The sequence below is a fragment of the Vulpes lagopus genome, chromosome 1 (genome assembly GCF_018345385.1).
Source record: "Vulpes lagopus strain Blue_001 chromosome 1, ASM1834538v1, whole genome shotgun sequence".
NCBI classification, from domain to species: domain Eukaryota; kingdom Metazoa; phylum Chordata; class Mammalia; order Carnivora; family Canidae; genus Vulpes; species Vulpes lagopus.
In genome coordinates this window covers 132,602,292-132,629,622 of record NC_054824.1, presented here as the reverse complement: position 1 = coordinate 132,629,622, position 27,331 = coordinate 132,602,292, and the positions used below count along the sequence as shown (strand labels likewise).

At 41.7% G+C, this 27,331-nt stretch overlaps 1 protein-coding gene across 12 annotated transcripts in view; it reads right to left on the bottom strand.

The window, feature by feature from the left end:
• The window catches only part of FHOD3 (formin homology 2 domain containing 3), a 462,694-nt gene that overhangs the window by 148,135 nt on the left and 287,228 nt on the right, over positions 1–27,331 (bottom strand). For all 12 annotated transcript variants that reach the window (XM_041743118.1, XM_041743137.1, XM_041743156.1 and 9 more), the window contains 3 exons: positions 25,624–25,735; positions 18,905–18,999; positions 12,464–12,607 (listed from right to left, as the gene is read on the bottom strand). In XM_041743118.1, coding sequence (XP_041599052.1) covers positions 12,464–12,607; positions 18,905–18,999; positions 25,624–25,735 — 351 coding nt within the window. The remainder of the gene's footprint in view (positions 1–12,463; positions 12,608–18,904; positions 19,000–25,623; positions 25,736–27,331) is intronic.

Here is a 27,331-nt window from a genome sequence, read left to right as displayed (position 1 = left end):
TATACCTTTATCACTCTCAACACTTTGGAAGTTTCAAAGGTTTGGGGAGCTATGAGTCAGAAACGAGGGTAATAACCAAATATATATTTCTCAAAATAAATCACATTATCACACTCTCCACTCCCCACTCCCCAAGTCTTTCAGCCTTAATATGCTTTTCCATTACCACAACCACATTTTTAGAATCAAAAATTAGAACATATAATCTGACAAAGATTTTATATTTTGACTTGTGCATTTATGTACTTTGAAAACTCACATGAAGCTATAAGAATTAAAATGAATTTAATTAAACAAGAATTAAATCACCTCTCTGAAATGGAATTAAATTACATGGAATTGGGCCTGTCCCCAGAAAGTCCCGGACATGTGGTCACCAGACATCCTCCACTATGAGGAAGAATTTTAGAAGCCCAACCAAGTTCTCTCTCTGTAATTATTTGAAAACATTCATAGTCCTTTGTGAGCAAAAGTCTGGCTCCACTCACAGGTCTCCTTTCGGCCCCTGCATATACTGAACTTAGTTGTCCTGTGGCAGTAAATATTTTTCAAAACATTAACTTTCAGAAAGGAATAAAACCGTGACTCTCCCCAGTATCTCAAGCATTGAGTTGTTACCTTGAGAAATTACCCAAGGCATCTTTCAAGAGAGCTGCATTCTGATTAAATCATGCCCTTCCTTCAACCTGGCAATTGGCAAATACAGTCATAAAACAAATGATATTTAAAAGAGATCTTCATTCAAGCACTTACTGAACATCTACTCTGGGTAGGCACACTGCTGGGCCCTGGGGCCAAAGAGGGAAATGAGAAATGACTCAAAGCAGCAACTAAAAGGAAGACAGAGAAGTACACCCTGAGGACTGCTCAGTCTGAGGTATGGTCATAGCAAGTTCTCTTTTGTAAGTCATGAGCAAAGAGCAGGGGACAAGCAGCAGAAACTCCTTCTATCTTGCCACGAAGGCCTTGTGAATAAGGGGACATCTATGGTGACTCCTACAGGAGTAGGAATTTGCCAACTGCGAGAACTCAAAGGAAGAACTGTGGTAAATAAAAGAGAACAGATAAAGGAAAGCCTCTTGCCTGCCTCCTGCCCCTAGGCCTGCATTTCATATTCAGGAGACAGGAGATAACTCCAGAGACACTGTAGGAGTGGCCAGAGACAAGGTCACAGGAACGTAAAGGCTACCCAGTATGTAGGTCCTTGTACCAACTCAAGGCATTTGGGCTTCATCCTGCTAGCCATAAAAACATTTTTTCATATATTCATTCACTCACTTGCTTACTTGAGTTTGTTCTCTTAAATGGAGGAGGAATGGCATAGTCAGATCTGATTTCAGGAGGATTTTTTTTCCAGTTGCTCGGAATTAGGAAAAGGAAGAAAGTAGAGAAGTCCCCATGGGATGCAGCCCCTGTAGGATGCCAGCCTCACCAGGCTCAGCTCATACTGCTTCCCTAGATCCTACCCCGTCCTGTCACACCAACCTCTTTTTGACCTCTTCTACCTGCCATGCCAAAGCTTTCTCACTGCTTTGTCCTCCATCACAGTCTTTCTTTAGGCCATCTTCTCAGAAAGGTCTTCCCCGTCCCTGCCTCATTCTCTCACCCCAACTTCATCCTGTCTCTTTTCATAGACATGTTTGAAGCCTCAGATTCTTGATTTATTCATGTACTTGGTCACTGCACCCTATTAGAGTGTGTACTCCCTGAGGGCAATGGCCTTGTCTAGTTCAGTGTATGTCCTGGGGCCTAGAATAGTACCTGAAGATAGTAGGTGCTCAATAAAGTTCTGATGAATAAACAAATTCACAGAGGAACAAATGAATGAGAAGACACAGTAATTCTGGTAAGAAACAATAGGACCGAGCTAGGGGAATGGAGAAATGAGGTTTTCAGCAGTCAGATTTCTAAATGGGGTGGGGGTGGGGGTGGTAAGCAGAGGAAAGAGAAAGGAGTCTAGGATAGCTCCATGTTTGAAACATGGGAGACTCTACTGCACGAAGTAGAGAAATGAACAGATTATGCAGGATTTTTATTTTTTCCTGGGAGAAAAATAAAGTTCAGTTAGAGCTGGTTACATGCCATGTGAGCTTCTAAGTAGCCATCCCCAACACAGAGCTTCCAAGGTACCATCTATGTCCCTCTGCTCCATTACATTTAGCTGCTAGAGGAATTAGCCACTTGCTTGTCTTAGACTATAGATTTAAAGTTCCCTTGTCAGGGATAGAACTTCTTTCTGTATTTTTAACCCCAGCAAAGTATGTGATATATAACAGGCCCCCATGAATGAAAGTAACACAAGAAGAGACACAGGCAGGGAGGCAGGCAGCCATGGGCCTTGGCAAAAGCTCAAGGTCAAATATCAGCCACCAGCCTCAAAAGCTGCTGAACTCACTGGGTAAATTAGAACAGGCAACACAGACTGAGAGACGAGGTCTCATAAGGAAATCCCAACAATGAAAGGGGGGTCAGAGAAGGATCCAGGGGAGGACACTGAGGAGGAATGATCAGAGAGATATCCTGGAGCCATTTGTACACTTAGCCACCAGAAACACAGAAGCAACACACAGGTATCATGAATACTAGCATCAGTCTTTCAAAATGCTACCAAAACAGTGATGCCCAAACTGATAAAAATGGCACACAAAAAGGAAAGGAAGGGAAGAGGTGGAGGGAAGATGAGGGGGAAGCCAATCTTACACTTAAGAATACTTGTGTACAAATCCTAAAGAAGTTAGTAAGAAACAGAATTCTAAGAGCATATTTTAAAAAGAATACATTATCACCAAACGGGTTATAGCCTAGGAACATGAGGATGGTTAATAAATGTAAAGAAGTCAATTAAGTAACCAACTAAAAAAACTAGAAAAAGAATAATACAGTAAAACAAAGTTAAAGAAGAAAATTATAAGGATAAAAATTTGAAGAGGAAGGAACACTTCCAAACTCATTTTATGAGGCCAGCATTACCCCGATACCAAAACCAGATACAGATACCCCTCTCCCCCCCACACACACATTACAGGCTAATATCCCTAATGAACATTGTTTCAAAAATTATCAATAAAATATTAGCAAAGGAAATTTATCAATATATTAAAAGGATCATATACCATAATCAAGTGGGATTTATTCCAGAGATGCAAGGCTGGTTTAACATCCACAAATCAATCAACATGATACATCACATTAACAAAGGATAAAAATCATATGTTCATCTCAGCAGGTGAAGAAAAGGCTCTGACAAAATTCAAAGTCTTTTTATAATGAAAACTCTCAAAAGTGGGTATAGAAGGAAATATGTTAATATAATAAGAGCCATTTATGACAAATGCAGAGCTAACATCATACGCAACAGTGTAAAGCTAAAACTTTTCCCCTAAGATCAGAAATAGACAAGGATGCTAGTTCTCATCACTTTTAATCAATATAGTATCTGGAGTCCTAACCACACCAATTAGGCAAGTAAAAAAATAAAAGGCATCCAAATTGGAAAGGAATTAGTAAAAGTATCACTATTCACAGATATGATACTATATAAAGTTCTAAAGACTCTGCTGAAAAATGATTAGAACTCATAAGTGAATTTAATAAAGTTATAGGATACAAAGCATTCAGAAATTGGTTGTGTTTCTATATACTAATAATGAACTATCAGAAAGAAAAATTAGAAAAGAATCCCATTTACAATTGCACCCCCAAAATATCTAAGAGATTAGATTTAACCAATGAGGTGAAAACCCTATGTTCTAAAAACTATGAAACACTGATGAAAGAAATTGAAGAAGACACAAATAAGAGGAAAATATGCCATTCTGCTGGATTGGAAGAATACTGTTAAAATGTCCATACTACCCAAGTAATCTACAGATCCAATGCAGAATCAAAATACCAAATACCAAATACCAAATGGCATCAAAATACCAATGGCATTTTCATAGAAGTGGAACAAATAATCCTAAAATTTGTGTGGAACCACAGAAGACCCCAAATGGCCAAAGCAATCTTGAGAAAGAAAAAGCTGGAGTTATCATGCTCCATGATTTCAAACTATACTACAAAGCTATAGTAATCAAAACAGTATAGTGCTAACACAAACATACATATATAGATCAATAGGACAGAAATAAGACCATGCTTATGTGCTCAATAAATCTCTGACAAAGGAGGCAAGAATATACAATGGGGAAAAGACAGTCTCTTCAATAAATGGTGATAGGAAAACTACACAGCTACATATTAAAAAAATCAAACTGGACCACTTTCTTACACCATACACAAAAATAAACTGAAAATCAAATCTAAAGACATGAATATAAGAGCTGAAACCACAAAATTCCTAGAAAAAAAACAGGCAATAAGCTCTGATATCAACTTCAGCAATATTTTTCTAGCCCAATCTCCTGAGGCAAGGTTAGCAAAAGCAAAAATAAACAAATGGGATTATATCAAACTAAAAAACTTTTTGTATAGTGAAGGAAGCCATCAACAAAGCAAAAAAAAAAAAAAAAAAAAGGCAACCTACTAAATGGGAGAAGGTAATCACACATCCAATAAGGAGTTATATCCAAAATATATCAAGAACCTCCAAAACTACCCAAACAGCCCAATTAAAAAATGAGCAGAGAACTTAGATATTTTTCCAAAGAAAACATCCAGATGGCCAACAGATACAGGAAAAATGCTCAACATCACAAATCATCAGGGATACACATATCAAAATCATAGTGAGATATCACCTTACACTAGTCAAGATCAGCTGTTATCAAAAAGGCAAGAAATAACATGTGTTGGTGAGGATGTGGGAAAATGGGAACCTTCGTGCACCGTTGGTGGGAACATAAATTGGTGCAGTCACTCTGGAAAACAGCACAGAGATTCCTCAAAAAGTTAAAAATAGAACTACTCTATGATCCAGCAATCCCACTTCTGGGTATTTCTCCAAAGAAAATGAAAACAGCAATTCAAAAGAGATATATGTACTCTTATGTTTATTGCAGTTTTATTTATAATAGCCAAGCTATGGAAGCAGCCTGAGTGTCTACTGACAGATGAATGGATAAAGAAGATGTGGCATATATACACCAAGGAATATTACTCAGCCATAAAACAGAACAAAATCTTGTTATTTGCAACAACACGGATGGACTGAGAGGGTAGAGTGCTAAGTGAAATAAGTCCAACAGAGAAAGATAAATACATTATTTTACTTATACATGGAACATGAAAAAACTAAACAAACGAACAAAACAGACTCATAAGAGCAAAGGAGATTGCCCTTGCCAGTGTGAGCAGGCCCCATCTGATCTGTTGAACTCTAGTTATAGAGGAGAGATGGGTTCAGACAAGGGAAATAAATGAAGGGGATTAAGAGGTACAAACTTTCAGTTATAAAATAAGTAAGTCATGGGATGTAATGTACAGCACAGGGAATATGGTCAATAACTTTGTAGAGTGACAGATAACTAAACTTACGAGGATCATTTCATAATGTATAAAACCATTGAAATCATTATGATGTATACCTAATAGGATATTGTATGTCAACCATACCTCAATTTTAAAAACAAGCATTGAGGGGCACCTGGGTAGCTCAGTCAGTTAAGTGTCTGTTTTTGGTGTGGGTCATGATCCCGGGGTTCTGTGATGGAGCCCTACCTCAGGCTTCCTGCTCAGCAGGGAAACTGCTTCTCCCTCTCCTCTCCACTGGTGCTCTATCTCTGTCACTATCTCTTCAATAAATAAATAACTTTAAAGAAAACAATTACTGAGGGGCATCTGGGTAGCTTAGGAGGTTGAGCGCCTGATTCTCGATTTTGGCTCAGGTCATGATCTCAAGTTGTGAGATCAAGCCCTGCATTGGACTCTGGACCACATTCAGTGGGGAGTCTGCTTGAGATTCTTTCTCTCCCTTGGCCCCTCCTCCCCTCATTCTCTATCTATCTATCAATCAATCAATCAATCAATAAATAAATAGATAGTTAAAAATAAATAAATAAAAAGAAGTATTGAGTTACAAACAGAAAAGCAGTGCAAATCATACATAAGCCAAAATTATTATCTGGAAAAAAACTCCAACAAAATAGTCAAACTATTAGTTTACCTAAAATTACAAACAAATATTATGAAATAACCAAAGAAAAATATCTAACTGGAACAGATGAAATTAAAAACATTCATAAGAGATAACTATACGCCTCTTTGCTAATCCATTTAAAATCAAAACACGGGATGCCTGGGTGGCTCAGCAGTTAAGCATCTGCCTTTGACTCAGGGTGTGATTCTGGAGTCCTGGGATTGAGTCCCACATCGGGTTGCCTGCAGGGAGCCTGCTTCTCTCTCTGCCTGTGTCTCTGCCTCTCTCTCTGTGTCTGTCATGAGTAAATAGATAAAATTTTTTAAAAATTTAGAAAAATCTAAATGAAATGAATAAGTTCCTAATAAAATATAATTTAGCAAGGTTGATCACAGTAAAGATAGGGAATTTAAATAGACTAAACACCATAGAAAAAAATAGTTACTAAACACCATAGAAAAAACAAGTTACCCAGTGCGCGCACACACACTCCTCCTCACAGAAGGCCACACAACTCCCTAAAAAGAAGCAAAGAGGTCACAAAAGTAGTAGGCAACCTATGTCTCAGCTCATTACCATCAGGTAGAGAGGATTTGTTCTATTCAGGCCTTCAACAGATTGGATAAGGCCTGCCCACACTGGCAAGGGCAATCTTCTTTTCCTCAGTCTCCCAACTCAGATCATAATCTCATCCAGAAACCCCCTCATAGACACACCTCGAATAATTTTTGACCAATTATCTGAGCATCTTGTGGCCCAGTCAGGTTGACACATAACCATCACAATGGGTATTTATTTGTTTTACTGTTCTTTAAATAACATACATACATTGTATTTGTGAATAATTCCCCCTAATTTGTTAATTCCCCCTAAGGGAATTCTATCAAATCATCAAGGACCAGAAACAAGGGCAAAGAGAAGGAAGACAAATTTCTAAATATTTTTATAAAGCAAGAACAAAACTGATACTTAAACATAAGAAGTATTGCACACACACACCAAAAGAAAAGTACAAAAACACTCACAGCAGCACTGTTTGTCATAGCAACGAAACTAAACCAACCAACATTCATCAAGAGAACAGCAGGTGAATAAATTGTCATACATTCACCAGCAGTGAAAATGAATACACAAGAGCTCCACACAACAACAGGGGTAGGTTTTTTGTTTGTTTTTTAAGTAGGCTCCACACCCAGCATGGAACCCAACACAGGGCTTGAGCTCACAATCCTGAGATCAAGACCTGAGCTGAGATCAAGAATCAGATACTTAACAGACTAAGCCACCCAGGTGCCCCCACATGAATAAGTTTAAAAAACAATAAGCAAATGAGAAAACTGTAAAAGGCTACAAATGATATATTTCCTTTTATTAAAAGTTTGAGAACAGATATAATTAAACAGTATGTTGTTTAGGGATACAGACTGGGAGGAAAGAGTTAAAAGCTGGCCTGTGACCTCTTTGCTTCTTTTATAGGGCAATGCCTCTGGGGAAAGAAAAGGCAAGTGACTCCTTCTAATCTTTAGTTAAGTATGCTTATAACCAGACTACCGAATAAATAGCCTAACAATATTTGCTAAAATGAGAGCTCTTGTTTCTGGAATGTCCTTACCAGGACAGGACTGGTTAAGGATTACCTATAGTAAATAAACCTGGAATGTATGGGCTTATAAACATGACTCTGAGCTATGTAGCTGAGATGTCTCATAATGGAATCCTTCTTGCTGGGGGAGGAGACCTATGATCCTCACTTGGAGACCTAACCAATTTTCCGGGTCAGGGAGCACATCTGATGCATGAAGAAAAGACCTGGGACAGACCCCTCCCTGCTTCCTCTGCACCTCTATAGCATCTGTATTCTTGAAATTATTAGCATAACTAGATTAGTACAGCTAGATAACAAGATCTCTGATCTGTTGACTCTGATTTGATAATCTGATCCTCTGTGTTCACTCACAGAATAAGTGATTTTCAGGTAAAAGTATAAAGAAAACAAAAGAATAGTGCTGGGGATTAGTGGGATGACACCAGGGAGGGCTACAAAGGACACTTCAGAGTTACTGGTAATATTCTAATTCTTAAATATATGAGGGTATCAGTCAGGATTCTCCAGAGAAACAGAATAAATAGGATATGTATGGATATCTATAATAAAAGAACTGGCTCTCATGATTGTGGAGGCTCACAAGACCCAAGATCTGCGGTCCAAAAGCCTGAGAACCAATGGTGTTAGTGTCAGATGGAGTTCAAAAGTAGTAGGCAACCTATGTCTCAGCTCATTACCATCAGGTAGAGAGGATTTGTTCTATTCAGGCCTTCAACAGATTGGATAAGGCCTGCCCACACTGGCAAGGGCAATCTTCTTTTCCTCAGTCTCCCAACTCAGATCATAATCTCATCCAGAAACCCCCTCATAGACACACCTCGAATAATTTTTGACCAATTATCTGAGCATCTTGTGGCCCAGTCAGGTTGACACATAACCATCACAATGGGTATTTATTTGTTTTACTGTTCTTTAAATAACATACATACATTGTATTTGTGAATAATATGACCTTGATGCTGAAAGTATTAAGAAAAAGCAATCTAATAAAAGGAAGATGGTGAATACAGAACACTTTTGAAAAGGCTTATATGAGGGGGAAGAGAAAGATGGGAGGTAGCTTGAGAGTCAGGTGGGCTGAAGAGAAGGTATAGCCTCAAACAGGAAGTTTCCTAGGGTTGGTATCAAGGCCACTTTTCAAAATTCACTCCCAGATAGCTCACTGATGGGAAATTCACCTGCATTATGCAGTCTTCCCAATATACATCAACTACATAGAATGGAAGCCTCTGGTTGAGCACAGTCTCAGAGATGGGAGTTCTGAATGGGAGGCGGTGGGGAGTTAAGGTAAAAAGAGATATCCGTACTGGGAAAAGTCTACCTTCCACCTTCATGTAAGCCAACTGTCTTTAGTTTCTTCCTTCTCCACCTCCACCTCTACTATTCTTACCTTAACCTCTCATTTAGGAGCCATAAGAATAAGGAAACACAAAAGTTTGAACAGATAACCAGGGAAATGAGGCTCAGCTGGAGAAGATGCCCAGAGCCTGCTAGGTGGCTATGGGAAGCTTTAAAGCTCTGATAACAAGTATCTCTAGTTCAGTTTCTTCTACTAAGATCATATAAAGATAATTCTGTTCTGACCCTTGTTACTTTTTATGACAATGATTTGTAGCAAATAGTGAAATTACATGTCAGCCTCTTCAATTCTACCTGGTAAAATCACAATGGAGCCTCTTAACTGGGAAATATCCCTCCAAGTACTCTAGCCATGCACAAAAAAATTTATGAATAAAGCTGTCCATTATAACAGCATGTCTAATTGCACAAAGTTTAGAAATAATCCAGATCTGAAATAAAAAGGAGATTGGCTATATGCATTATGGTACATGCATGCAGACAGAATATTATGTTCCTAATAAAATTAAGTTCTTGAAGATTTAATGACAAAAAAATGGCTCCAACATATTTAGCAATAAAGATTCAATACACAACACTGTATATAGATGATTAAGCCCCTGGTTACATACACCTACATATACAAAAAAAGGCTAGAAAAAATGGACTAAAATGTTAATCATGGTTAGTAACAGAGCCATGGATGACTTTTTCCTTTTACATTTATATATTCCTCAATGAGTACATCATTTTTATAAGTGGAAAAAGAAAGATTAAAAACATATATCACTATGAATAAGACTGATAAGTTAGGTCAGAAGTGGAATACAACCTATATACTGGGGAAAATATATTAAAATTTATATTTGATAAGGGTCAGGTATCCAGCATATGTAAAGAATACTTACAACTCAAGAGTAACAAAACAACCCAATTTAAAAATAGGCAAAGGATCTTAGTAGACATTTCTTCAAAAAACATAGAAAAATGGCCAGTAGGCACTTGGAAATATGTTCAACATCATTAGTCACTGGGGAAATGCAAATCATGACCAAAATGTGTACCACTTCACACCCACTAGGAAGGCTATAATTTTTTAAAATAAAGGACAATAATAAACATTGAGGAAGATGAGGAGAAATTGGAACCCTCATTACACTCATTAAAATGGTGCAGGCTCAATGGAAAATAGTCTGGCAGTCCCTCAAACAGTTACCCATCAAGTTACCATTATGACCAGCAATTTTACTCTTAGATATATAGCCAAGAGAATTGAAAGTATATATTCAATTGAACTCCAATAAAAAAATAATTTAAAAAAAATAAAAAAAGAAAGTATATGTTCACACAGAAACTTGTACACAAATGTTAATGGCACCATTATTCATATTAGCCAAAATATGGAAATAACCCAACTGCCATCAAGTGACAAAGAGGTAAACAAAATGTGGTGTTACCCATCAAAAGAACATTAGCACAAAAAAGAACAAAGTACAGATACATGCTTAAAACAGAGATGAACCCTGAAAACAAGTGAAAGCTAGTCACAAAAGTCACATGTTGTATGGTCCCATTTATAGGAAATGTCCAGAAGAGGTAAATCCATAAGAGTGGATTAGTGGTTTGGGGGTATGCAGTATGTGAGGCAGGGAGAAACAGAAGTGTCTGCTAATAGGTATGAGGTTTCTTTTTGGGATGATGAGTATATTCTGGATAACATCCTCAAGGATAGCCTAGTTCACACCATTATTATGGGTAAGCATGTCTAAAGTCATAAGCTTTCCTATTTAGTGACACAACCTAGTGGAATCAGATCTCCAGATTCTGGCCCCCGCTGGCCATGGAAGGAAACTGGGACAGTGAGAATCAGCAACAAGGAATGTGATTTGCTACTCCTAAAATGTGCTCTAACCTTCATTTAGAGCCCAGACAATCATCACATCAGATAAACAACTTTAATAAGGGGGCATTTGACCTAAAACTAACCGACAGCGAACAATTTGAACTCAAGTCAACAAGCCATGATGTGTAAAAATAAATAAATAAATAAATAAAAAATAAAAATAAATAAAATAAAATAAAATAAAATAAAATAAAAATAAAAATAAAAACAAGCCATGATGTGTAACCTATCTTCATGGATGTGTCATGGGTACAACTATACAGGGCTCCATGCTCGGTTTAATACTCTTTGGCCAGCTTGAAATTTTATCTTTAAATTTGTGGGGTTTTTTTTTTAATTTACTTTTTAGAGAGAGAAGGTGAGATCAAGTGGGGCAGGGAGGAACAGAGGGAGAGGGACAAGTAGACTCTGCCCTGAGTGCAGAACCCAATGCGGGACTGGTCCCACAACCCTGAGATCACTACCTAAGCCAAAATCAAGAACTGGATGCCTAACTGACTGAGCCACCCAGGTGCCCCTAAACTTGTGTTTTATAATTGAAGTCCAATGAAACAGCGGAGCATGGGCATGAGTAGGGGAAGTAGATGCAATATGCATGTGTGCCATTTCTTGCACCCATGCACATTGAGTGCTGATAGATGCATGGTATGTAGGAGTTCAGTGAGAATCGAAATGAATACAAGGTAAGTATGTTCCTTTATAACTAAGTACAGGCATGGAAAGCCCTGGAGCCCTAGAGCCCTTCCATGTAAACCAGAACTGGCTTTGAATGAAGAGATGGCAACCCAAGGGTCCTACCCTATGCTTTCTTACCTGGGTTACTCTGCTATACTAGCCAACCACTTATGCTGAAATGAGAGGAAAAACTAGAGAAATATGGAATCCCACAGTTCCTTTTCCTTTCAGCTTTTCCTTACACATAGGTAAATAGAAGGTAGAGTGTTAATAGACTGAACACATATCAAGAAGTGAAGTAAAAACAGAGTTCATCTTATATGGTGTTTCCATTGGTCCACTAGGAACAAAATACACAGGCCTATAGGAGCTATGAACTGGAAATTGCATATGGTTCTGCATAGAGGCTAAATGCTCTTATATTTGCATTTTAAACTGGCATTACACAATATAAAGCTGAACAGTAAAATCTACACTAGTATTTTAAAACTTTTATTTTTACTTCCTTGCAATGGCAATAAATAGCAAATAAAACACTATAATGAGGCAAGAGAGACCGCAGAGGAAAGGAAAAAGCTAGCTGGGTAGTATCTTGAATAGGAAGCAAGGGACCAAGGTCCTCCTACATCAGGGGTTCTCGCATTTGAGTAAACACCACCAGGACCTGGATGCTTGCACTATGCCGATTGCTGCACCCACTCTGAGTTTCTGAATCAGGAGATCTGGATGGGGGCCTCAGAACCTACATTTTGTAAAGCTCTCAGGTGGTGTCTACTACCCCACACTCAGAACCACTGGCCTTAGAATGTGTTTACCCAGCCTCTGACAAGCTGTATGATGCCAAACAAAAGGTATATACTGTTACCTCATAAATGTTCAACTGCTCTACCAAGTCCAGGTCGGTCCCTTTCTTGTTCAAGTGTCGCTGGGACACGGCCGCAATGCCCAGCTCCTCCAGGCAGTCCACCACATCGTAGAAGCTGTCTTGGTCTGGCAATCCTGACAATGTCTAAAGAAAGAACAGGACACAAACATGTTTTAGGGGACTGTCTCAAGACTCTCAAAGCATTTTTTGCAGCATAGCCATTGGCCAGGATTATAACTATAGGGACAAACCAAGATAGATCACCAGATCATTTGAGAAAAAACTCCTTTAGTGTGGTAAACAGAATGGACCCTAAGGGTCCATTTCTGGTATATAGGTACTGTATAATCCCCTTAAGTCTAAGAAGGACATTTCCATAATTAAATTACATTATATGGCAAAGGTGAAGGGATTTTACAGATATTCAAGTCCCAAATCAGCTGATTTTGTCTAATTAAAGGTAAGATTATCCTGGGTGGGCCTGACCTAATCAGGTGGGCCATTTAAAAGCAGGTTTAGGCATTTCCGGAGCTCAGAGACTAGGAGAGAGATTACCCTGCTGGCCCCAAAGAAGCAGCAAGCCACCATGAGTTCTCCAGCTGCAAGGAAATGAACTCTGCCAACAACCACAAAAGCTTGGAAGAGGATCCTAAGTCTCAGACCAGACTCCAGGGTCGACACCTTGACTACAGCTTTGTGAGACTGAGCAGAGGACCCAGCTAGGCGGTGCCTGGAGCCTGTCCCATGGAAACTGTGAGATGATAAGTCTGTGTTGTTTTAAGCTGCTAAATCTGTGGTAATTTGTTACATGGCAATAGAAAACTAACATGCTCAGTGATTAGAAACTCCTGTTAGGATCAATCTACCAACAGCTGGGTTTAGAACAGAATAATGACTCCTTTTTCTTTCAATTTGGTAGGCCTTCCCCCTTGGTCTCGGAAATTTAGGAAAACATGAAAAATTTCAAAGCAAGGAAAAAAGGAAAAAAGATAACCCAAGGGGGAAAAGCTAACTTCTCTTTGAATTCCGTGTCTCTTAAAAGAAAGGGCTTCTGCTCAGAACTGGAGGGGCCTGAGGTGATTCACTGCAAGCCCTTATCTTATGAACAGGGGAGATGAGGGCTTGGGAGGGAAGGGATTTGCTCCTGCAGATCTGGGATAAAAGCCTCGTCTCTCTTCACACACTCGTTTTCTACACAAATTATGGTGGCTTGAAATTCCAAACACAGGTCTTTACTCTCTATTTCATTGCCTTTGCATTTTCAAGAGCCCCATGTGTATATTTCAAAATTATTTGGAACTCATTGGGGAAAAGACCAACCTTTAAAAACAGTTCACAGCACCAACTTCTCCAACATCCCTATTTGGGGGCTATTAATTATTGGAAATAATGTCTTTATTCATGACCCAAATGATTGCTTTTTCCTTTCAATGCTGAGCAAAGAGTACACAACTCACTGCTGTTGAGATCAGAAACAAAGGAAAAGTAACCGGGATGGGATAGCTTAATTAAGCAGGTACCCCAGCAAGACCCAGAACGGGAGGCTGTGAACCAGTCTGACTCCATCATAAACAGGTGCTCACACCAAAGCGGCCACGTGGGAAAGCGCATGCCAGCGCCTGCAGGTGCCAGGGAGGCGGCATCTCTGTGGTAGTGGGCAAGAGCAGTCCCCTGAGTGGTCACCGGCTCCTAACAATGTTAAAAAAGTTTGCGGCCTTTCAAAGAATCCTATCCTCAGAACAATCCATCTTCTGGTTTTAGTGAAACCCTTGAACTTGTTAAGAGAATGGGACCCCAAGGCCAGGGCAGGTTAATGGAAGTGCCCTGATCGCTGACTCTGCCAAATTCTCAATTTTAAGAACCCAGTGAGTTGACATTTAGTGTTGGATTCAAAACTTCCTACTCAACAGCGTGGGGGCCGCGATGAGGCAGAGAGAAGCCTTCTTACCTCTCAGTTCCCTTCCCATCCTCCCTTTTTCTCCCTGCTGAGAACCAACTGCAGTTCTCACAAAAGTTTCCAGGGGGTTAAATTCCTAGACCTAATTCCCACTGCCTTAGCAAGCCCCACCACGATGGCAGCAGGGGCGAGGGCATATTACTATTAAACAATTAGGTCCATAGAACTGAACAGACTCAGGGAGCCTTGCTCAATAATAAGTCCAGAAGCAAAGGTATTAGGAGGTCATTTGTCATTTCCACCATGAAAATTTGGGTGGGAGCCAAGATGTACCAGCCCCTTCCATGTATGGCTACAGGGAAGGTGGCCTTCTGCCCCACACAAATACAACTTTTCTCCAGTTGTTGAGGAAGACCATCTATCCTAGAAACACATTCACCTATTTCCAGCTAATTCTCTAACATGCTCAGCAAACTGTGCCATGCCCCCATCCCTCCCTGGGTCCTGTCCTTGCATTCCTACTCTGCTCAATTGCCTCCTTCTGGCAAAGGTAGCAGCTGCTCCCGAGATGTTTGTGAGGGAAACGTCTGTTGGTGCTTTCACTTTCAGATGACGCTCATGACTCCCTATCCTGCCTTATCTCAGACTTGTCTTACCAGGGCTGGTGACCTGTAAATCTCCACAGGCATCTCTCAGAGGGAGAAATTTCTGTCCTAAAGGACATTTTCTTTTCCTCTCCTGGGTTCTCACTGATTGCATCAAATCTTCCTGATAGAAAAAAAACAGTGTGGCAAATGCCTACACACAAATTTTCTATATCATAGAATACTACGCAGCAGTAGAAAGGAGCAACCATTTATACCCCCAGTAATGGATCAACCTCAAAGGCATTATGCTGAGAGAAGCCAGCCTCAAAGGGTTAGATCTATCCTGTATGATTCTATTTGATATTTTTGAAATGACAAAACTATAGTGCTAGAGAACGGTTGTCAGGGGTAGGAAGAGGGAATCAGGAGATGACTGTAAAAGGCTAACATGAGGGAGATTTGGGGGGAGATGGGAATGTTCTAGATTCTAACTGTGAAGGCTCTACAACTATACAAATGTTACAATTGACATAGCTGAGCTTTTTTACGAGTTTCTGGTATGAGAACTAACAATAAATGAAATGTGAAAACAAAGGCGAAGACTCAGCATGAATCCCATCCAGGTTACTTAGCCCTTCCCTAAAAGCTCCAAGCCAGCCTCACAGTCACAGTAATACCTTGATATTCATCCCGCCCCACCCCCCCACCCCCCCCCCACCCCCCGCCGCATCTGCCTCTTCCTATTCCACAAGGTGGTCAATATCAATATCAAAGTGGGGGGCTCCCACCGAGGGGATTTCAGCGGGATCACAACAGGTCATTATAGAACTTCAGCTTGCAGAATGAGAAATGGGTTAATTTCTGATGCTCCTTCAGATCTGACAACATGGTGCCAGGGGGTATGAGCAGGAATGAGGGGGGGGATTAGTCTAGATCTTGGCAACCCCCCATCAATGTCCCTGTTTAAAAAAGAGAGCAGATGCCAGTCTCAGAACCCTAAGCAGGCTAAAATGTAGCACCCTTGTTTTGTCATAAAAATGTTCGTATGTTTTGAATTCCATGTTATTAGTGCACCTCTTATTTGTTGAAACAAAACTTAGAAAAGCAATATAATAATTTCCCAGATTTCAGAGTCAGAATTTTTTTCCAGACCATATTAACATTTCAATTTATTATTTTTGTTGTTGTTGTTGGTTGGGATCTCAGAAGATTTTACTCACGGGGGCAATAGGACTAAAATTCAACAAAGGAAAACAAACCCAGTGTGGGTGCCAACGGTTTATTCGACCTTTTTTGAGGAAAGCATGACATCTGGAATAATGTCCATAGGATCTTCCTCGACTTCCCCTGAGCCAGAACTAGCAAAAGAGGAGATAGAACTGCCAGAAGAGAAAGAGTAAGCGAGGAATTCCTGGACATTAAGTGCCATCTGATGCCAAGGAGAATGTGGCACATGCTGGGTCCTTGCCAGTGACTAGCAGCAGGATGCCCACGCCCGCAGATGCTGCTGGGACCAGCAGAACCGCCCAGCACGGCCCCTGCCAATAGGATGGGTAGCGTTACAATGGAAAACACCAGGCAAGAAGGAAGATTCCATTTTTGCTGAATGAAGTCCATGTTTTCCAAAACAATGTCACTGAAGGACTGAAGGACAGGAAATAGATGACCTTAATCTTTAAAAAAAGAAAAATGCACATACACACACACTTAAAACCAGAAAATTGCTTTAAAACTGCATATAGTAAAATCAACTCACAAATACATTTGAAAACATAAACAGAATTTTTAGGATTATCCTACAGAAAAGTACTGCCCCTTCCTCACCAGGACTATAGAAGAATTTCCTGGGTCCTCATCAACAAAGGCATTTTATTAAAAAGCAACCCTGGCCAACGAGAATCAGGGGAAAATGTCTGTTGTTTTACTATCTATTTCTTTTCATCTTAATTGGTTGAATATCCTTCATTTCTCGACTGGGCTCTTAATATATTGAGGACTGTATAATTTTTTGCCCTATTTTTTGCAGCGATTTTCCCAATTTGCCACTTGCCCTTAGCTTTTATTTGTGGTTTTCATTTTTACAAATAAGACCTTTCTTTAATAATTTTATGCGGTGAAATAAATTTCCTTCCCTTTGGATTCTTTTTTGGCAGGTTTGATTATTAAAATAATTTTCATCTACCAGACACAAATTCATCTTCACTACTACTTCTTGTTTTTCTACCATTGGATGTGTTACACTGAATTCTTTAATCTGTCTGGAATTCATTTGGTATTGGTCAAAGTATGTATTTGTTTATTTCCATTTAGCACACGCTTCTCCCCAGTCCTGAATGAAGCTGACCCATCCTTACTGATTTCAGTTCTAGGGTGAGATGTTCTGTGCAGTGAGGGCTGTTTCAGCGCTTCTTGGCTCACATCATCTGTCTTCTGAGGAAAGAGCCAGCACCATGTTGTTTTAGTCCTTAGAGTTTGCACAACACTCTAATATCCAGTAGAAATGACTTCTCCTAATACTTTCTACTAATGTGTCCCCAGTTTGTCAGGGGAAATGTTTCCCTAGTTCTATTTCACAAAGAGATTCTGAATCTTCTCTGAAGAACCACCCATCATTGCAGTCAGTACTGTAGGCCTGTGCCCAGCAGCTTGGGGAGGAAAAGCAGGCCCCTGGGGTGGGTGGTGTGATTCCTGGGGTCTAGGACAAAGTAATCTGCAGGACATACCCCCTACCAACCATAGTTTTAAGGAGAAAGGGACTCCAGTCCCAAGAGTGGGCTGTCCGAGGGCAGCATAGGATCAGTACTCTCTCCAGGGAGGGACACTGAAGACTGCTGCTACTGCCCTCCCAGCTGGTGACCAGGAAGGATGTGTTGGTGTTGGGGGGAGTACAAGGGTGATGTCACCTTCATAAAAGGAGGATGGGACCTGCCCCCAGCAGTCAGAATTCAATAAGCAGTGGAACAAAAGTGTCTTTATTTCTCTTGGATTGTAAGCTATTTTCTTAGGGTAAACATGATTTATATTCTTTTTAAAAATAATTATTTATTTGAGAGAGAGAGCAAGAGAGAGCGAGCGAGCTCAGGAGAGGGGCAAAAGGGGACAGAGAGAGGGAAAGAAAGAAAGAATCTTAAGTAGAGTCCGTGCTGAGCATGGAGCCTGACACGGGGCTTGATTTCATGACCCTGAGACCATGATCTGAGCTGAAACCAAGAGTTGGATGTTTAACCGACTGGGCCACCCAGGCACCCCCAAAACTTGTTAATTTATATTTTTCAGGAAAAATGTTTTTAAGGGGACATCTTGATAGGAAAAGTAATCATACAATGCTGTCATCTTTCTGGTTTTGTTAGAAAAGACCAAAGTAGAGAAAGCACACAGACACTCCAGGCACATGTATGTGCACCAGCCTGCAGGCACCCACATCACATGTGGCTAGAAAGGGTTTTCTCTTGCAAAGAAGAACACTGGTAGCCATGGTCCCAGCCACCATCGTGGGGGTCCTACGTGAGGTGGCCTTTAGTTGGAGGGCAAATTGTAGATTTTCACATTGTACCAGTTCCCTAGGGCTGCCATAACAATGTACCACAAACTTGGATTAAAACAGCAGAAATTTTCTCTGAAGGCTCTAGAGGAGGATCCTTCTCTGCCTCATCCTATGTTGGCTTCTGGCAATCCTTGGCATTCTTTGGCATTCCTTGGTCTCTAATCTCTGCCTCTGTCTTCACACAGCTATCTTCCTCATATTCATGTGCATATACTGTCTTCCCTCTGTGTCTCTTTTCTTCTAAATCATGTGGGATTAGGGCCCATCTTAACAACTTCACCTTACCTTGATTACATCTGCAAAGACCCTATTTCCAAATAAGGTCACATTCACAGATAGGGGTTCATAGGGGTTAAGGCTTCAACATATCAGTTAAGGGGACATAATTCAGTTCTTAACAATCATCAACCAACCTTGTTCACTAATGTCATCGCATAAACCAGCAGCTCTGTGTCGACCCCATCTTTTTCCTCCAGGATTTCCATGATATTTGACCAGGGTTTGACTCCTATGAGTAAAGCAAAAATCATTAGAAACAGCAAGTCAATACTCCTTATCCAACTAATATCACAGTTTATTCAAAGACTTATCACCCAATGACGCTGTTGTCTTCAGTCACCAAATTTCAAAGCATACCCTTAGGGTGAACTTGAACATGCTTCTAATTTGGCAATAATATACCACCACATCATTCTTGTCCAGTTAAAAATGTATATTCTATGTCAGCATGGCTATCAATTCGCTTGAAAGTTCTCTTTATATTAAATACGTAATTTGAGGAAATCCAGTCATGTGCATTTTCACTCTCTGAGCGTGGAAACTCTTGATAAATGCTCTCTATATGTCCATCGGCATATTATGCTCTGATCTCTTGCAAGGAAAGGGATATAGGAGATCTTTACATTCGCTTAAACAGTGGACTCCAAGAAATACTGGGGAAACATCTGTCTAACAAACATTTCAAGAACAGAAGTATATTATGATTCAATCCAGGAACAAATACTGGTTAAGCATCAACAGGGTACAAAGAACCCACCTCACCAAAAAGCTGGTTCTTTGAACCCTGTTGATGCTTAGCCAGTATTTGTGCCGATGGTCGCAGAGGGCCTGGTACAAGAAGTGGCTCTGCAAATGAAAGCTCAGAGGTGGTTATTCCCTGGCTCCCAGAGAGGGCAGGAAAATCCATCACATTCAGTACTGTACAGCCAAGGCCAAGGTTACAAAGGACAGACAAAACCAGGACACAGTTTCCTATGCCTGAGATAAACATTTGAAGGGAGGTATTGCCTCACCTTTGGCATGGCGGCATGGAACATGAAGCTCCTTCCTGTTTTCTCTATAAAGATCTCAAAGGGATATTGCTTATTCTTACTGATAAAAGTAAATTCTGAAATAATGTAAAACCAGTGGCTTCCAAACGCAGGTTCTTGGATGAGTCATGTCAGAGCTCATCTGCTGGCCTTGAGAAAAAAGCTCCCCAAAGGGCAGCAGTGGTAGCTGTCTTATCTCTTTGCTCTTAGCACAGTGTCTGGCACCTAATAGGTCTGACTAGTAAATGGGGAACTACGGGAGGGCATGAAGTGGGGTAAGCTGGAGCAGTTTTGAAGGAACCAGAGGGGCAAATGCAGGAAGAGAAGGAAGGAGATGAGGAGAATTTTAAAAAGGAACAGGCACCTACTCTATGACTTAGGAGCACAGAGTTTCACATAGGGGTCTATTGGCTCTCCTACCTTGTGAACAGAGAGGATTTTCCTTTGGCAAAACTGCCCAGTTGGTCAGAATGAGGCAAGCTACTCTAACCCTAACTCCAAACACAAACTCATGACCTTTTACCTATTAACCACTGACATATCCCCTTGCTGCTATTTACCATCAAAGTATTCTGAAGTCCTCAGCTGTGCTTCAAACCAGCAAAGAAACCATTTCTGCCCTCATGACAGTCAACCACAGTCAACGTGATCAGTAGGCCTTGGGTCTCACTGTTCAGGTGCCATTAGAGCACTCCAAGTACTTCTGCTGTGTTTAGGACAAGCGTAACCAGTATCATTCACACTCGGCACACAACCCTAGCATAAAACATGGGTTCTAGTGGGTTACCCACATACAGTTCAAAGGGAGCCTGAAGGAGACTGCACTGACGCAAAGCATTTCCAATAGCGCTAGTGGACCCAGAACAGCCTTCTGGTTGCGAGCTTTGGAACCACAAGCCAAACAGGGCCTAGGGAAGGCAAAGCCAAGAAGCAAAGGCAGGCTCCCAGAGAGAGGGAGGTACAGCCAGACCATATCCTCGCCCACATACAAACGCGCTCATGTGTGCACCATTTAATCCTTTATAATGAAAACACTCAAACACTGGCTTAATTTAGTTGAAAAACATGTTCTTCAGCTGTGATATCTGATTACCTTTTATGGATTTCAACCTCTGGAAACTTGCATATATCCCTACACTGCTGAGTTGAATGTTACTCTCCTTTGATTGTTTTAGTGCCAGAAATGGGAAACATTCAAAAGAAAGGAGGTGAAGAGGAAGAAACATTTCGGGGCAACAAAACAGCCTTGGAAGGGCTCAGGCTGGCCCACGGGAAGCACCAGTCACCCAACTTCCCCAAAGCTGCACCTGCTGGAACTAAATGGTCCAGGTCAACTCCCCCCTCCATCCCCCCGCCACAACTTGCTCCATACAGAGTGTGAGTGCATGCATGTGTGTGTGTGCGTGCGCACACGCGTGTAGAGGCGGGTGGTCCTGTATTAGAATCATAAACCATATGATCTGACCCTTTCACATAACAGAGAAAGAAACCCCTTTCCAAAGTAGTGGAAAGAAAAGAGGCTCAGGAAATACATCTAAATAGGAGTGATCGTATCAACCTTGGAGAACTCCTGTGGGGTGTCACAGAGATAAAGCACTCTTTTTGCCTTAGCGCTGTTGAAGTACATTAGAAGACAATAATTTTCTTAATTACAACCATCTGTCTCTCTCCAGCTCCACCCCCCAGATGCCAGCTCTGAGTACAGCCTCCACGAGAGCCCTTTTCTCCTATGATGTTTCAAGCACATCGTTGGCACTTAAATATTTACCGAATCAAGGAGTTTTATACAACAAATATTTAGCCTAGTGTCTGTTACATAATAGGCACTGGAATTATCAGTAGCTATAATTGTCACGGTGGTGGTGACACCCACGCTTACCCAACAGGGCTTCTACACAGGCTCCCAGGCAGGTCCTCTCTTCCCGCCAAACCACAGTGCCTCTCTCTCAACCCAGAAGAAGCAAGCACACAACAGATGACTCAACGCGTTCGCCTTCTGACTTTCCTCTTAGCTCTCTGTGGTAACTACCTCCCCCTCCCCGACCCAAAAAAGATTGATATTTAGCACAATGCTAAAGTTGGTCTAACACTCCATCAGAAAGGCAGCAGGTTTCATGTCTTTCTATATGACTGAAAAACACACTGAGCATGTATGCTCCTGCTATAGCTAACCATGGAAACATGGCTTGACTTTCGTCACCCAACTTCCACCAAATTTTGGGAGTGCTTCACAAGATCAGTATTTCCTCCAGCAGAAGTCAGACACAGGATGGCCTGAAAGGATGGCTGGATTTTGTCTTCCCCGTAAATCAGGTGTGACAAACACGTTTAGGAATTATGTCATCTCTCATTACCTCACACTCAAATGAAAATGAAAATTCTTCAAAAGCAGTGCTGACCCCAATTAGGGGAACTCAGGATTTATGGCTGCAATTTCAAAATAAGTTCCCCAGTCTGCTCACTTGCCCCACCCTCTCTCTGAGATGCAAACCCACAGTCAGTGGGAAGGGCACCTTCCCAGGGGAGCAGAGGTTTGGTTCTCAACCAGTTTCCTGCCACCCCCCACAAGGACAGTCTCAATGAAAGGGAGTTTGTGATGATGGCAAAATGACAGAGCAAGGCCCTCTCATAGGCGCCTGTACCCACTCACAGCCTTTCTTTCTTTGTGCCATATCCTGTCCCCTAGGAAGGGAAAGTGACCCGAAGATGCCAGGAGAGAGGTGACCTAGCAGTTTGAATAGGTAACTGTGATACCATGCCATGCCTCAAACACTAGCACCGGTTCACCTTTCCATACCAACCCCTGAGCAAATGTACCAATTGCCTGATTCAAATGGGGCATATTTAATTTTCCTTAATTCATAGTTATTAATCCCTATGATGGACTTAGACTCCTCAGCTTTTATCTCTGCTCATACCTGGCCTACTCCTGGCCAAAGGACAAACCATCCCCACTTCCAGAATCCCACTCCCACACTCCTTCTGGTTAACCCCCACACAGCATGCGTAATATTTATAAAGCAACTGGAGGAATTTGTTCTGGACTTCATCTGCTGTAGGTGGTGGTGATTTTTCAGGACTCATAGCTTATTTGTTGGTTTTCTCTGCTAATTTTAAAAAATCTGACAGTTTTCATCGTCCAAAAGAATGCCTTTCTATTTAAAACAAAACAAAACCCAGTCTATACTTTAGCATGCCCATTCTCCACCCAACACCATAGAGGAATGGATCTGAAGCCACTTTGAGGAGTAAAATTGATGGCTTATTTATAAACTTGTGCACAAACAGACATGCTCAGTTGGCCCTCAGTCACCTCTGGCACCTCTGTATAGCACTTCCCCCAGCTGAGAGGGGAGTGAAGAGTTGCTTCTAAACCTGCCAGGTGGAAACACACCTGGGAGTCACGGTGCTCTCTGCAGAGCACCATGACATATTTAGATGTTTAATTCCATCATAGAGCTCAGGAACAATTTTACTAGCAGGCAAATAGGATGATGTTATATGTATGCATTAAAAAATCACGGCCAAGACCACACATGTCCACAGAGGAACATGCTACTGAACCACGTGATGTGCTATGTCTGAGTTTTTCCGTTAGTATTGCTTTTTTTCAGTTGCTAGCTCTCAGTAGCAGACAGATGGCAGTAGCTGCCAAGAATTAAGAAATTTTATAGGCAAAACCATCAAGCTAAGAAAACCATCTATTAGCTACCTTTTTTTTTTTTTTTTTTTTTACAAATTGATAAAGTTGACCATAATAGTGTCTTGAAGGAGACACTGAAGACAACAGAGAGCCTCTGACTGGGCTGATAGATGGGGGCTTTGATGTAGGTACCAAGCCCTGGATTATCTCAGGTTCATTCCTGTACCCGCAACTCCAACCAACAAACCCTTCAGAGAATGTGAAGTCCAAGGAAGGAAACTCTAAACTCCCAACTCAATGAAGCCAAAGAGGGACCCCCAAGGCCGTGAAAAGGCTTATCCCTTAAATACAGCCTCGATGAGAAGGACCCATGGGTTATTTGAAATTTAGGGCAGGAAAACAAGGAGTCCATTAACTGTCCTAAAGTAATCCCTGGAGTTGGGGGATGGAGTATAATCTCTCTGAGGACCAATAAAAGGGTCTGCCTCGCTGTCTTCCCATACACCCACCTCTGACCCTAAACTTCATTAATTGGCTTTAGAAACACAAACCCCGGTTTCTGAGCCACTGACTACCTTCATTAAGGATTCTCAGCTGGCCCTATAATCTGCTCTTGGCCATAAGAGATTTAAAATCTGGCACCAGATGGAAACATGCTATGGTAGAAAGAAAAAAAACAAGCCTGCCCTGGTCTGTGACCCATGTTCCAGATTCACAGTCTCTGTCCACACATAAGAGTTTGTCTCTCTCACACCCACCCACCCCCATGCACAGGCCTAGAGTTACATCCAGCCTACGATCCATCATGCCTGGTGCTGACATTTGCCTGTGCATTCATGGAAAAGGTATGGGAACTCAATTTATGGCCTTGGATGGCTTTCATTAACTTATATTCAAACTATTGAATTAATAAGTGAGCTACTTTCCTTCACCTTTGATGCAGCACTGAAAGGTGGGTCTCTGAGCAATGCTGAGTCAGAGATACAAATAGTTGGAATCGAAGAGTGCTATTAGGCCTCTTGTCCTTGACAATTGTACTTGGCTAAGTGTGTGCACAGAAACATATACATGAAACTGTAAAGAAATATACCAACATGTTAATAATTATTTCTGTCTGGTGAGACTGGAGGTGGTGATTCATTATAATCTCCTTTATACTTTCTTTCTATAGAGAGCATGAGTGTTGTAAAAAGAAAAATAAATGTTATCAAGGTTTTGCTTTTCACTGGGTCTTTATGGGGATGATCATAGTAATAATAATGTCCTACCAGAAAAGAGGCCCAAACATTTTTTTTAAGAGGACAAAATCAAAAGCCCCTAACATTTTAACTTTGGGCTTTACAGTATTACAGGGGCCACACGCTAAGCCAAATCCAAAGTCCTTTTTTTTGTCAAGTGCATATGGAAGGCCTGCCTGCCCACTGCTCAGCTCAGTGCTGGGACACCAAGAAGAGAGCCAAAGACTCTGCCACCATCTGGCAGGGCACACACTCATCAGAAATGTCAATGACAACAACATATGGGCTCTGAGTGCATGTCACTAGCCCAAGATAGGGAAGGGGCAGTGGGAGCGGCAAGTAGACAGGGGATGGATGGTGAAGGATGAGTTACAGGGTTTGGACCTAATTCTGTGGGCCTTGGGAAGCCACCAGCAGGGAAACGATGTGACCAAATTTTTGTTTTAAAAGAATCTCCCAATAGCAGAGGTGAGGGTCGCACTTCAGGGACGTAATGCCAGGTGACAGATGGAGAGGGCCCCCAGTAGGAGGACATGAGATGAAAGGAAAAAAAGGAGAACATTCTGAGAGTCAGAGCCAATAAAGCTTGTGTGAGAGAAGGGGAGAAAGGAGCCAGGGTGACCTGGACAAAATGGGAAAGGAGAGGAGGAGCTGGTTCTATGGGTTCAGTGGAGGGCACTAAGAACAGGGCATAAACACAAGCTCAGAGTCTGACCTGTCCTGGGTAAGGCCATGAATACTTTCCCTTTCATAGCTAAAATCCATGTTCAATCCCTGATCTTTGTATACTCACAATTCTAAAAAATATGTTTCCTGCAGCGGGGAGTCCACACAAATGGAATTCTGTTCATTCTCAATTCTGTTATGAACATGTTAAAAATGGAAACCTGCCTAGAGTAGACATGTCTACCTTGATGAAATAGTGGGTGGGGACCACTTACCCCTTTTGGTGTCAACAGCAGAGACAGCTTGAATCAGAAGAGGTGCATTTGACTCCGAGTACTCCACAAAGACGAGCAGCAGCTTCAGGGCTGTCTTCACCACCAGCCGGAACTGCCCAGAAAAGAGAAAAGCATCATGTAGCTGTGGACGGTCTGTGTACACCTGAAGGCAGGCTGGCACCCAGTGCTGGCTTTGGCCAGGAGAACTCGGCAAGCACACAGATTCCTTTGCCAGATGCCTCAGAAACAGGAATTGATATTATCCCCATTGCACAGATTAGGAAACTGAGGCACAGACTATCCTGCCCACAGCCAGAAATAGAACCAGAATTCGATCCCAAGGCCTCTGGGTCCAGAGCTCACACCCTGCAGCCTCTCAGCAAAAAAGATAGCACTTGCCATGTTGGTTGATTCATTTTATCCGGACTAGAACACTGTGAGATAGGAACAATCACAATCCTCCTTTTTCTGGTAAGAAGTAGGCACAGCAGGGTAAAGGCCTTACCCAGAGCCAAACCACTGAACTGAGGCAAGCAGGAATCTGAACCAAGTCCCATCCTGCTAGGCCCAGGGCACAGCATTTGTAAGGAGCCACACACAGCCCTGGGGCCTTCCATCACACAAACCACAGGTTACCTGCCCAGAGAAATTCCCAAGCTTCCCAGCTGAAGCTTAGCTGGCCCTGGGGGCTACCTGTGGCAGTCTTGGGTGGGGGTTCCAGGTCACCCCTCCCCCCATTCCCCCAAATGCTGCTGCCACAACTCATTACCTATAGTGTCCCTTCCCTGAGCCCCATCTTCCAAGAAACTCTTTTTAAATTTTATTTAAATTCAATTTGCCAACCTAGTATTAACACCCAGGGCTCATCTCACCCAAGAACTTCTTTCTAAAGAAACTTACCCACCAGCTCTCTCCTGTAAATGGGTTCAAATCATGCATCTAAGAAATAAGGAGCCTGCCCCAGGCTACCCAGCCCAGCCCCAGCAATTTGCTTGACAATGCCCCACCCCCACAGAGAGTAACACTTTCAAGGGGAGGGGGGCTTATCTGCATCATGTCTGCAGGACCAGGAACTGCATTTGGCACGGAGTGGGCTCTGTGATGTTTGCTCACTGAATGAATGAATCAGTTCATGACCAGTCAATGCACGACCCCTCAACTTTATCACCTTCGTTGTAAAGAATCAGCTCCAGGACCTCCATTTCCTCCAAGGAAGACCCAGGGCTTCCTGAAGGCAACAGCTCACATCAAAATACTAGGGATAGGGACACATGTAGATTTTATAAGAAACTTGGAGCCTCAAGTATTCCTCACTATTCCAGAGTGAATAGTGTAAAAACACCACCTGTATCAAGTTACTTCCCCAAAGTCAGGCAAACACCTCTACTCTCTTGACCCTTCTCCTTGGGCATACTTCCCTGATTCTTCTCCTTGATTCCACATCTCTCTCCAGCCAGTGTCTTGGTTCTCAGCTCCCCTTTATAGGAAAACTTCTCAAAAGGACTGCCACTCGCTCCACTTCCTCATTTTCTACAGACTCCTCAACCCAATCTGATAGGGTTTCCATCACCACCGTGCAAATGACATTTCTCTTGTTAGGGTTGCCAACAGCCTCCATATTGTTAAATCCAATAGTTATTTCTTCACTCGTTTCAATCCCCAACAGCATATGACACAACTACTTCCTCCAAGAACAGTTTCCTGTCAC